We start from the raw sequence: 12,323 nt of genomic DNA, 5'->3' as shown, positions 1-12,323 counted from the left end.
CTTAAGATACTGGTAGGCCACTATAAGGTCTCCTCGGAGCCTTCTTTTCTCCAGGCTGAATGTCCCATGATATGGTTGGATTTAAATATTAAAACCCTGCAATCCTGTGTGATGGCTTGAAAACCTAAAAAGAAAATGTTTGATAGCAAAATAAAAAAACCACCCAAGTTTGTGTTCAACGTTTTTCCATGAAGAACATGTCAAATTTTTAGGTAGGTACCTTCTTACATTCTGTTGCAGAACTTACAAAAAGGCTATGTCATATCTGAGGAGTAAGGGCCTAATTATTAATTTAAACCATTTTCCTAGAAATATTAATATTGTTCCATTAGGTCTCTGTATGATACCAAATCCCATTTTCATCCTACTGAGTCAAATTTGATCTCATGTAGGTGCAATTCTGGAGTAGCAGTGATCTGGAGTTGCTTTAAGTCTAGCTTTAAATGGATAATAAAATCAAATGGGTTGTTACCGTGACTTTTTAAAATGATACTCTTTCATGTTGTATTGGGTTATATAACACCAACTAAAAACTGGGAAAAAACCCACTTGTTGATCAGATATAATGATGCAAATTAGGTAGAACTGAGCTTATAAACTGTAATGCGCAGCGAAAACTAGCTGGTATGCTAAGAATACTTTATTTGCTATTGAAAATTTAGCTTGGTTGTAATGGCAGATATGCAGCAAAACTCTGACTTAGGTAAATAGCTGGGCTGAAGGGCACATAGAATTAATTACTGAAGCCTATACAATAAATCTAGGATTCAGGAAGTATAAACTTTCAGAAAGAATTTATTTAAATCTTGATAAAGAAGAAAAATGATAAAGGCTCACTTTTCTTTTTGTTCTATTTTTCTTGATAAAAGTAAAGTGGCCCATTGGGAAGGGTGTATTTATATGCTTCAAAGACATTTGAATATCAAAATGTAAACGTGAATTAAATCAGCAGATGAGAAACTTCGACTTAGATCTTTTAATGTTTTTAGTTTCAGTTTTAATCTTTGATATTTTCTAAAGATAAGTTGATTGTTATTGACTGTCACTCATTAAAACTCAATTTACAACAGATCAGAATCTTTCATTGTTTCACACTTACTTTTGCTAGCTAGCAGTGTGTATTCATATTTTGTTAAAGAATAATTTGGCTAAAGATACATTTATCTTTCTTTTTTCCTAATTAATAATGGCTGTTATGAAATATGTTATACTTTTTAGATGAAAAAGAGGAAATGACCAAGATTACTTTTAACTATAAAGTGCAACAAACAAATATATTGCAAATATCAGCAGAAAGCTAAATTTATTAACATTTATGTCAGTATTCTGAACAACCAAAGTGTTATCAGAAGTTAGAGAATTTCTTTCTACCAGATCCTTCAAAATTTTTAGACATGGCAGATCTTTTACTTCCTTGCCCAATTTTTATTTATTTATTGGAGGAAGAACACTAGCTTTCCTATTTTCTCAGCCTCTGTTTTGTTTTCTGGTATTGAATCAACTTATCATTGAACTAATTTAGCTTAATAAAAATAGCAACAGTTATATACATCCAAAAATATTCAGTTATATACATCCAGTGATACTAAACACCAATGTAGTAGTTCGGTTTCCTATACTTAGTAATTTCCTTTAAGACTTCAGAAACAGAGTACTGCTTATATTATAATTTAAACTTTATTTGTTAGAGTATCCTGTGCCTTAATGCATTATCATTGTTTCAAATTCAATTTTAATTAGCTCATTTTATATAATTATGAAATAGCAATCCATATAAAATGTATGCTTTTTACGAATCTATGTCTGTCTCTAAGCAACAGTATGACTGATTAGATTCTTACAAATTCTTCATATTTTGATAAATACATTTCTAGATGTCACATGTTTAATATACATTTTTCAATTTTCAGCCCCCCCAAATAATTCTGGTTCAAGTCCAGCTTCATCGTAAAATTCCCATCCATACAGTATCCTTCAACTGTGATGATACAGAAGCTAATAAATTTTTATACAAACTATCTACTGAAACTGGGGGACGGTTTCATTATTACAACATTTATTTGACTGATCCTGATGCTGCAGAGTTTATTGTTGTGAGTATTTTAAAATAAATGTGTTTATTTCTTCATGCTATTGAAGGAACCACAGGACTTGCATTATTGTGATTTCATTATTACAATAGATTATTAAAAAAAAAGATTGTTAATCCTAGTCAGATTTGAAGTCACGTGAAAGCAATAAGTGTGCCATTTTTTGCTTATGGAATTTTATTAGACAACAACAACAAAATGCCCAAATATCATGCAACATACATTCGTACTGCTACTGTTGCAAAAAATGACCAGCCCAAAAAACATATAGACCAAATTCAGCTCTGGAAGAAATGTATGTGATCTTTTTGTCTTAGAAATAACTTACTGTTTAAAATGAAACCATGGTTTGTATTCTGTTAATAAATGAGGGAATGAAGAGCTGAATTTGAATGATGATGAATGCATGATTCTATGAATTTTGCTGGAAGTTTGCTCTACAATAGCCACTGGGGAGAGATCTATAATGCATAAAATGACTCGAATAGCAGTGAAGTGTGACTAAGCAGCTCAATCTAACAATCCCCAATAGGAAATTTCTGAATAGATTATCAGAAATGCCCATTTAAAGCATATTCTTGCTTTTAATTAAAGTTAAAACTCAGTTAATTAGTTCCACAAATTTTAGAAATGGTGGTAGTGGAACAATGAGAAGAACCAGGAACTTCCTGTAGTAGGAAATTTAGAACTTTGCAGATACTGATCAGAAGGAATATGTGAAAATACTTCAGCTCTTGAAAGATATCAGAGAATGTGCTGGGCAATTTCGATGATTCTGCAGATGTGGACTGTGTGACACTGCATACGTTGGAAAGATGAGGGACAGAGCCTGTGTTGTCCATCTCCAGACTTTGGGCCCTGTGGGAGTTGTAAAGGGATCATCATTGGAATTTCCTTCCTGTTTCCTCCTGTAGTCCAAATCCTTCCCAGTCAGTTCCAATGTTTATTTGAAGAGTATGGCTTTTACTTCCCATTTTTCATGGACACTATGTGATACAGCTGTGATCTGTAGAATGACAAGGCAACAGTTGTAATGTACATATCTTGTATTGTATTGTATTTGTTTACTTACTTATTTGCTCACTTGCTTGGAATGAGGGGAGCTACTGACCTCATTATTGTTATTCAGAAACATGGCTGTTCATATCTCAAGGGGTAACCGGCTTGTTAGGGAATGATTGTCCTTTTCCTAAAAAGGAAGAAAAATTTGAAAGGCTGTATTGCCAAGCACATTTTAATCTTGTTTTCTATAAGCTTGTTCATACGTACGGAAAGTGAACAAATCAAACTGTGATGTAGGAAACAGAGATACTACCTGAAAAGATATACAAAATTATGCACCTGTCCTAACCTAGTCATTATTCTGAATTATTATCAGAGCTTGCATAGTTTCAGTTCAGAAATTAAACATGTTTAGGAGTAATTGTAATAAAGGAGTAGGAGTAATAAAACATTTGATTTTCATTTTGTTAGAGCGAGGACATACATCTTTTGAAAAGAGAGATTGAACAAGGAGAAAGAGACCTAGAGACAGTGAAGACCTTTCATGCCGAATGTCTGATGATGGATTGTTATAAAGGAGAAAATGATCCAAAGAATAAGTATGTCCTCATACTGCTATTATGCTAATTATAGATAGGAGCTATTTGTTACATTGCTCCTTTTTCATTGTCTTGCATTTTAACCTCTGACATTCTCCTCTTTTAAAAAGAAAGGTTGTTAGTTTTGTGGAGCTTTTTTAAATAGTTACAGTAATGGAAAAGAAAAATCTGGAAAAACATACCAATACTGTGATGCCTGAAACAAAATTATCTCAAATATCTCAATAGTCTCAAATTATTAGAAATAAAGCAAAGAGGTGAAAATATTTTTCTGTCTCCGGCACATGGTAAAGTTGCTCACTCTGATGCCGAGAAGTCACAAAAAATTATTGTCTTATTCGTAGAGCTAGCTTAGTACTTCATGACTAAATTGCTATTCGTTTGGATAGGCTGATTGAACATAAATTACATACAAATGTATTTGTTTAAAAGATGGTAAACGCCATAACAGAAATTCAGCTGACTTCTTTTCACGTTTTTGATCTTACAATGTGTGTCTGTATGTTCATATCATATTTATCCTTGCTTTTTATCAAACGATAAGTAATTTCATCATTAAAAAGAGTTTCATGTTCAGCATCAGTTGAAAAACATGCTGAAAATCGCACAGTGCCAAGAATGACCATTCAAAAATAGGTCCTTCCACAGCATACTGGAGGCAGACTCCTGAGCCACTGTGGAAAAGTTTTCTGCGAGTCTGAATATACTGAGTTTCTGTTCGGGGAACAAACAGAAACAAACAATAGCTTCAAACATGAAGTTACTTGCAATCTGTACAGGAGCACAGCCTTAATAAAAAAATAGCCTGTCTGGTACCTTATTTATCTGTGCAGTAATAGTACCAAAGCAAAAAGCTACATTTAAATAAAAATCAGATTTTTAAGACAGAAATCTACTAAAAACAGTAAGTTAAAATAAAGGTATTAAAAATAAAGTAAAATAAAGTAAAATAAATTAAAAGTGGAGAATGCTGTGGAATGATGTCATATGTATGGAAGGGCAGGCAGGATGTCCAGTATAAAAATGTATGTGAGTATTTATTTCAGAATTTGCACATTTTATCTTTTATTAATGCTGGGACATAGGTATATATACGTGTGTGTGTGTGTATATATATATGTGCATATATGTATGTATGTGTGTGTTAGTTATTTTCATTGCTGATGGTAGGTTTACTCTTTCCCCCAGGATTCAAAGTGGCCATTACAGAACATTCTAACCTTATTAAAATATATGAGGGTGTTGCCTTAAAAGTAATGAAAGGCTTTTAAATAGACTAAGAAACAACTTTTAAATAGTTTAAAAAATAAGAATATTTGAACCTCCTTTGAACTCCCCTTTGAAATGCAGACTAGGATAATAGAGAAGATATTTTTCCACTGTTGAAAGCATTTGAAATGAATATTTGAATTACCAAAAGACTTCAGTTTAGTGGTTTTTGTTAGGCCAGTGATATATGTTTGAAGTAATTTCGTGCTTGTTTCTTCTTTTTGTCACTTACAAGCAGTAATCACAAGCAGAAGCATACTGTGTCTTCTGAAACCGAAGACGTCGAAGAGCTGAGTACTCCTCTGAACAGTAGGCCATGCTGTGCTTCAGAAGAGCTAGTGCTGACACCACATCAGCAAACCCGGCAAACCACTGCTGACAGTCTAGCCCAAAGAAAGAAAGCATTATGTGCAGGTAAGACTAAAATGAACCGTAGTTGTTAGCAGATTTTATCCACTAACTTGAAAAGATTTTTTTAAAAATAGCAGGAAGCGTCCCTCATTGCAGGAACAAATGAAGCCTTTGATGATTTAAATAATCATCTTTATGAAATTCTAACTAACTTCTCTTCATTTTTTCTTTTCAGACATCTTACTCATTTGACTCAATCAGACAAATGAAAAATTAAACATTTTGACAGAATGTTTTGAAAGCTCTGTAAAGAGTTTTTTAACAGTAGATATTAAACCCTTGTCACTTTTTATTCTAAGTACATCATTGCCAAGAATGAAGTGCTGATCTATGCTTCACAAGTTCCAGCATTACTTACACTAATATTTCTCCTTACTACACTATGTTTCTTTTTGAAGTATCCTTTCTATGCAGTCTAAAACCAAATTTACCTGGCTGATGTAAAAGAAGTCTTCATCCTTGGGAAAGTACAAAGTACAAATCAGTGCTGAAGTAATTTAGTATTTGAGATTTTGTGTAGGCAGTCCCGTAAAAATTGGGACTAGGTACTAAAGAGGAACTCAAAAATCCCAGGCATGTATTTGAGCAATAAGTTAGCTCTTACTTTCTTTCCCTTTCAACGCTTACAGAGCAAACAAAGACAAGTCTGCTGCGAATCCTGAGCCACAGTGTGAAATCTAGGGAAGAAAGCCCAGAGGAAGGAATATCTCCTGAAAAGAAGAGTTTTTCTGTCAAAAAGAGTGTGAAATGTACAACCGTTTTCAAAGGCAAGTGGACAGAACAGGAAGCTCTGGGTGGGGCAGATGATAACATTTCTCCTGCTGCATTTGTAACTAATGGCACCTCATTTGAGGCAAAACCATGCAGACCTGCAGTACAAAGGACTGGGACACAGCAGAGGTGCAGAGAGCTGGACACGCAGGAGGGTATTGTAACAGGGTCCTTACAGCTGCGGACAGAGTCCTGCCAGTGCCCAGAGTATTCCGTTTACAACAGTTTAGTTATGTCCACAGTATGCAGCTGAGTTACAACCATACCTTAGACTGCTGAAAGGGTATCACAGTTGCTTCATATCAACAGAAGAAATGGATCTTGAGAATCTTGTTATACAGTAATAGATGGTTGTAGTGATACAGTAATTTGTAGTTACGTTCAATGTTGAGGTTAAAGCTGGGAGTGTTGCTTCTAATTCTGTAATGGGAGGTTGCACTTTATTGATATGCTTAGACTTGCAAAAAACATGCTCTCTGGGACAGACACATATAGAGACAAAAGTGTTTCCTTGTATACACAGGGGGCTTGTATACACATACAGATGGTTTTCATTTCTCTCAGTAATTCATGCAACTGTTAACTTTATGATGGGTCCTCTAAGTTGTTCTAAAACTCATCTATGGTACTTAAAGATATATGACATCTTTATATTTCAGCGTCTTATTTTTAGTTCTTTATAGGCCTTTTATAAAAATTTTCATAGCGGTATACGTTAAATTAGCCACTCCTGGCGATCTCATTAGTGATAGTACTTGGTATCACATCTTGAATTTGGGAATAAACTGGTTAATCTTTCTTTTTGGGTTATAAGAAATAAATACATACAAAATTCATTTTTTTAAAAAACAATAAATTATTCTCCACCTATTTTATACATTTTGTCATTGATTAATTAGGGCTCATGAGGCATATAGTAACATTGTTACTATTGATCAAGCACCAAGAAATGCAGGAAACATAATTCTCGTTGATTAATTTAGCAACTGAAATAGACATTATTTTGTAGTCTTTGTGACACTGCTAGAAGGCTCAAATGAAAAACTGATGCTATTGTATGTCAGCTTATCTATGTATACTTTTGTGTGCACAAAACCTGTGAGGTAATGAAATGCAAATGTTTTATCTTAGATCTGAAATTGCAGAAAGCTGTGAAAAGGACATCTAAAAGGTATGTGTGTGCATATATCGATATGTCACAAAAATTATAGTTTGTATTTTTCTTCAGTAATTTCAGACTTCTCAAATGTATTTCTACCTTGTGCTACATCTTACAGTCTCTTTTTTCTAGTCCTCTAGATATCTCTTCGGCTCTTTGGTTAAAGACTCATGGCTTGGTTGCTAGGCGACTCACCATCATGGATGCCTTAGCTCCTACAGCTGTCCCTCGTGGTACCAAATACATCCCAGTTCTGGAGAAACACGTAGTTTCTAAAGTATTTGATGAGGTAAAACTCTTACACTGTTTCAGATCAAACATAAAACTTGGTACTGTTTTCAAAAGGGTTTTTTTATTCATTTCTATAAATGTCATAATTGCATTCTGAAGTGTTCATTGTAGATGGTTGATGTGCACTAAATGTATAATGCATATCTGAATGTTCATTCATGCATCAGTAAGAAGATAACACTGATAGTTAATAGTATTTCTTGCAGACTTTACCCATAAGTTTTAGGGCTATATATTTTTCTTTCACAGTTACCAGCTGATGGCAGCGTGCAGCCATCAGGTGTTCAGCAATTTCATGAGCATCACAGCCTCTACTGATATGTATTAATTCACTGGAGTATGTATTTTAGGTCCATAAAGTCATTTGGAAAACTGTGGAGGTGCACAGTTTGTGGATTTGTGCATTCTCAAGGTTGACATGTGTCCACTAAGACCTTTTGAAAAGTACTGGAATTCAGCAATTAGAATTTAATTGTAACAGGTGTAGACAATTGTGAGATTCTGGAGGTGAAAAATTCATGATGACTTGTGTATCATGAAGCTCTAGCTGCCATTCCATTTAAAGGAAGTACATTTTGTGGCAATTTGCTCTATTTCTTCTTGTATGATGCATCCTGTGAAAGTCTTATGAATATGCTGCAGCTAATTTTAACTAATACTCAAAGTAAAAGCTAAACAGCATCTATTTAAATAATAAGGGGTAAGCAAGGGGTTTGGAATAGAATGTGATATACAGTGAAGTGAAATATTTATTAAAAATGTACACATTTGTACATTTTAAAGTTTTCATGTTCGTTTTTTAAATTTAGGAATGGGAATTTTTGCTATAGCATGCAGATTGTGGAAGCAAAACCAGATCTTCTGGTTTAGTAAAAGCAAGTCAAACCCAAGACCTTTAAGGATTTTTTTGGAAGCGTGATATTTTTTGTATGCTATAAAAAGATGGCTTTTTGTATCAAAAGCATTAAATATTGTGTATTTTTAACATTTCTGATGTAAAGTAGCCATTTTTCAAAAGATATATTCAATGATTACTAAACTGTACAAACCAATCTGCTCGAAGTGAAATATCAAACCAAAGACATTGTGACTTTCCCGTAACTCGTATGACTGCTTTCTGAAGTCACTTCTTTTCCCATCTTCTTCTGAATACACTAAGTAGAGCTCTTTCTGCCATGTTTCTAAATGAAGACTCCTTCAAATCCTTTCAATACAATCCTGAGCTGCATTTGAACTGCTATTTGCAAAAACAGCAGTCTGTAAAACATAATGGTCTTCGAAAATAGTTGAAGCTATGATTCAGCAAGTGATACAGGTCATTTTTAATGGTAGTTAATGGAAGGTTACGGTAGTCCATTTCAGGGCTGAACTAAGTTCAGTGTTCTTAGAATGAATTTAGAGTTGTACAGAATTCAAACAGTGATGCACGGACTTTCTTTAGATTCAGGGATATAAACACAAAATAATACACCATTTTTACCACTTTTTTTTGTACCTGCTAATCCCGATCAGTTGCATAGAGATACTCAGTTTCTCAGGCAGCGCAGATTTATTGTTCTATGAGTAGAGGCATGGATTTTTGTGGATCTGAAGCAGGGAAAGGAAAAAGAAGGTTGGGGGTTGCACACGTGGTAGAACCAGTAGAATTTGTGAGCTATGGAACCCATTCTCCCTCAAGCCCCATACCAGCATATCAAGGAAAAGCAGAAAATAGGTTCTTGGACTAGACACAGAGCTTGAATAGGAGACATTAACAAATTGATTAAGAATCTTGATTATTGCAATACTTCAGAAGACTTCATTGAACGTACAGACATTTTTGCATTCTTCCTTCTGAGATAATAGTTTTCGTACTGTGGAATGCAGAAAGCCTTGTTTGCTTCTCTGGGGATAGTATAATTTTTATTTTCGGTCCTTGCTAGCAGTGATGATGGAGTAACTATGAGCAGTTTTCTCACCTTGGGGTTGCAGCAAGCAAAAGGTTTCCATGACAACTGTTCATTAACAAGAGCCTGACCTGTTATTTTCAGTTCTATGTGACCTGTCAGTTTCACCTGAGTTATTTCAAAGCGGTTAATTCATTAAACTACCCATCAGATTCCTTTCCAGAAAAAAATAATAAGTGGTTTGGGGTCTTGTCTAAATTATGTGGTGGTAGCTCTGGAGCAAACCTTCCTATAGAACCATCTGAGTATCTGTTGCAGATTGTGTCATCTTAAGTACAGCTTTGCAAGTCATGGAGTTTGGACTCAAAGCTTTGCTCAGAAGACTGAAGTTCAGATTCAGACAACCAAAACATCTTGTTTGGTCTAAAATAAGAAAGGTTTTTCTAGGGTTATTAATGCTTTGGTTTTGTCTTCAAAAATTTGAAATTTTGGTTTTGAGTTAAAAGCCTTTTTGAAACAAGTGAATTCTTTTGATATGAAAGTTTAAGTATTTTATTTAGAAAAATGACAAAACATTTTGGCACTAAAAAAGCTTTCCTGTGATTTCTTTCAGCTGCATCTGTCAAATTTCACTTGACTTTGTGAGCAGTTTTCATTGCACTCAAGTATGCATAATATTTCAATTTTTCTATTTGCTAAGAACACATTCTATTCTGGTTTTATTCTCCAGTACTGTAATAATGTATTTATGTTTGTCTGCTCCTCATATTCTATTCAAAGTGTTTTATAAACTGTATTAAATATTAATTTTGCATATGATGCAGTTTGTACTCTGGGAATTTGTAGGGGAATGTAGGAGAGGGCTTCTATGAAGCCCTGCTGAACTCTTATAAACTTGGTTTGAGTAACATAGCAGACAACAACCATAGCAGTATGGAACTGGAAGACAGGTACTCTCAGTTCCTTGCCTTTCAGCTTTCAAACTGTACCTGGAAATGACAGGTAGCCACATTTCATGGCTCACAGTTCTGGGCAGAGATTTACCTCATCTGTCTCTGGCAAGATACTTCACTGATATGTTGACATTAACTTTAGCTTCTAAGTGATCTTGACATTAATTTAATATGAGAAACTTTGATTTGGTCTGGCACTGATGTGACACAGATTCATTGATCAGAGATAAGATGTCCTCAGAAAGAAAGGAGACTATAAAGTCACACCACTGCTCTGGAAAAAACGGTCATACAGCAGTAATTTGGAATCCAGCTAGCCTGTGATGATTCAAACAGAAATAAAACATCACTGAAAAATGTTCTCAATTAAAGAAGTCTTTTTAATGTTTTATTTTCTGATTGCTTGCTTTATTTATCCACCAAGGGTTTTAGTTTTATTTAAATTGAACCTAATCCATCTTTTTGTCGTCTGTATCCTGATGTCAGAGAGGCACTTAGAGAAGCGTCCCACTCAACCATATGAACTGAAGACAGTTTTGGGGAGAGTAAAATTGGATTTTTTTCTGTTTATAATCATCATCAGGACATTGATATATAAAATAGCTTTACTTATATGAACTGCTGAGTAATTTAAGAGGCTGAATGATGGTGGGACTTTGGACTGAGAGATGGGAAGGAATCTTTCTTCCTCTCTGACATCTTTTTCTACCCTTTTCTCTGCCTTTAGAAGATCTACTTGTAAGTGTATGACTTCTATTTTATAATGAAGTTGACTTATGTAGATGCTGTATTGTGAGATTTGAAAGGTGTTGAAGTTCCTAATTCTGACCAACCAGGTCAGGTACCGAAGTGTTATTGTGGTTAATTAAGACCAGTTTCAGTGAGCAATATCCACCTTGTTCACTCTTTAGTGATCAGTGTGATGGTGAAAAATGTCTCTTTCCACCTTTAGTACTCTAATTCTTTAGAAAATATTGTCCTCCAGAATAAGAGTATTAAATACACTTAAATAAGTAACTATCACACCTGTATGTTAGAATTAGATGCTAATAAGTATAGGAGAATGTTGTTTTAAAGCAATACAGTCTGGAATATGGTCATGATCTAGACGTGCTTGTTTCCCTTCTGACCTACCCTCCCATTATTAGAGTAACTTTTTTGACAGTACTGCATAGCTTCTGTGTCATTTCAGAAGATTTTATTAACAGACTGGAAACTATGTCTTAATTCTGACTTTTCTTTGGGGTGCTCAGATCTTTCTTTCTGCAGCCTTTCAGTGTTTCTTCTGTCCATTCTGATTCTTGGACAGGGACTCATGGGCATTCAGTTATTCTGGTGGAGAAAAAGTTGTAGGATAAATTAAGTATTTGTCTTTTATTGTATAATAGATGTTACCGTTGGCCCACATTAGCAATGACAAGAAGCGGATCACACTAATTAATCCTCAGGCAGTGAATCTTGATGCCTATAAAGAGAAGCTGGAACAAGCAATTAAATCCTATGAAAGGCAAGTCATGTTTGAAGTCTAATTTCAGATTTTTTCTTATGTAGTGGGTATGTGCTTACACATGATTTGCTCAATACTAGTAATTCTGCACATTGACACACTTTAATCCACCATCAACCTTTAGGACAAATGTTGATTTTCTTCAAAAAAGCATGCAGAATGAAAAAAACAGATGGTAGGCAAGGAGATAATAAATAATATGTTGCTCATATTATGTTTGTTCAATGACCAAAAAAAAATATTTTTTTAACTAAACCTAGGGAGGAATCCCCCCTAAACATACAGTAGTAGCCAGACTTCTAACTTACAATTAAGCTCCTGAATCCATAGACTGACATTTAAACTAGTGGCCAGCTTTTCACTGCCAGCTATGTAGCACCTAACT

At 34.5% G+C, this 12,323-nt stretch overlaps 1 protein-coding gene across 2 annotated transcripts in view; it reads left to right on the top strand.

Moving 5' to 3' along the window:
• Positions 1-12,323, top strand: part of VWA3B (von Willebrand factor A domain containing 3B) — a 74,673-nt gene that overhangs the window by 36,704 nt on the left and 25,646 nt on the right. For both annotated transcript variants that reach the window (XM_074608417.1, XM_074608427.1), the window contains 7 exons: positions 1,911-2,093; positions 3,564-3,691; positions 5,199-5,374; positions 6,001-6,138; positions 7,274-7,313; positions 7,434-7,590; positions 11,820-11,938. In XM_074608417.1, the coding sequence (XP_074464518.1) occupies positions 1,911-2,093; positions 3,564-3,691; positions 5,199-5,374; positions 6,001-6,138; positions 7,274-7,313; positions 7,434-7,590; positions 11,820-11,938 (941 nt within the window). The remainder of the gene's footprint in view (positions 1-1,910; positions 2,094-3,563; positions 3,692-5,198; positions 5,375-6,000; positions 6,139-7,273; positions 7,314-7,433; positions 7,591-11,819; positions 11,939-12,323) is intronic.

The sequence above is a fragment of the Larus michahellis genome, chromosome 1, assembly GCF_964199755.1.
Source record: "Larus michahellis chromosome 1, bLarMic1.1, whole genome shotgun sequence".
NCBI classification, from domain to species: Eukaryota; Metazoa; Chordata; class Aves; order Charadriiformes; family Laridae; genus Larus; species Larus michahellis.
This window is presented reverse-complemented; position numbering and strand designations above follow the sequence as displayed.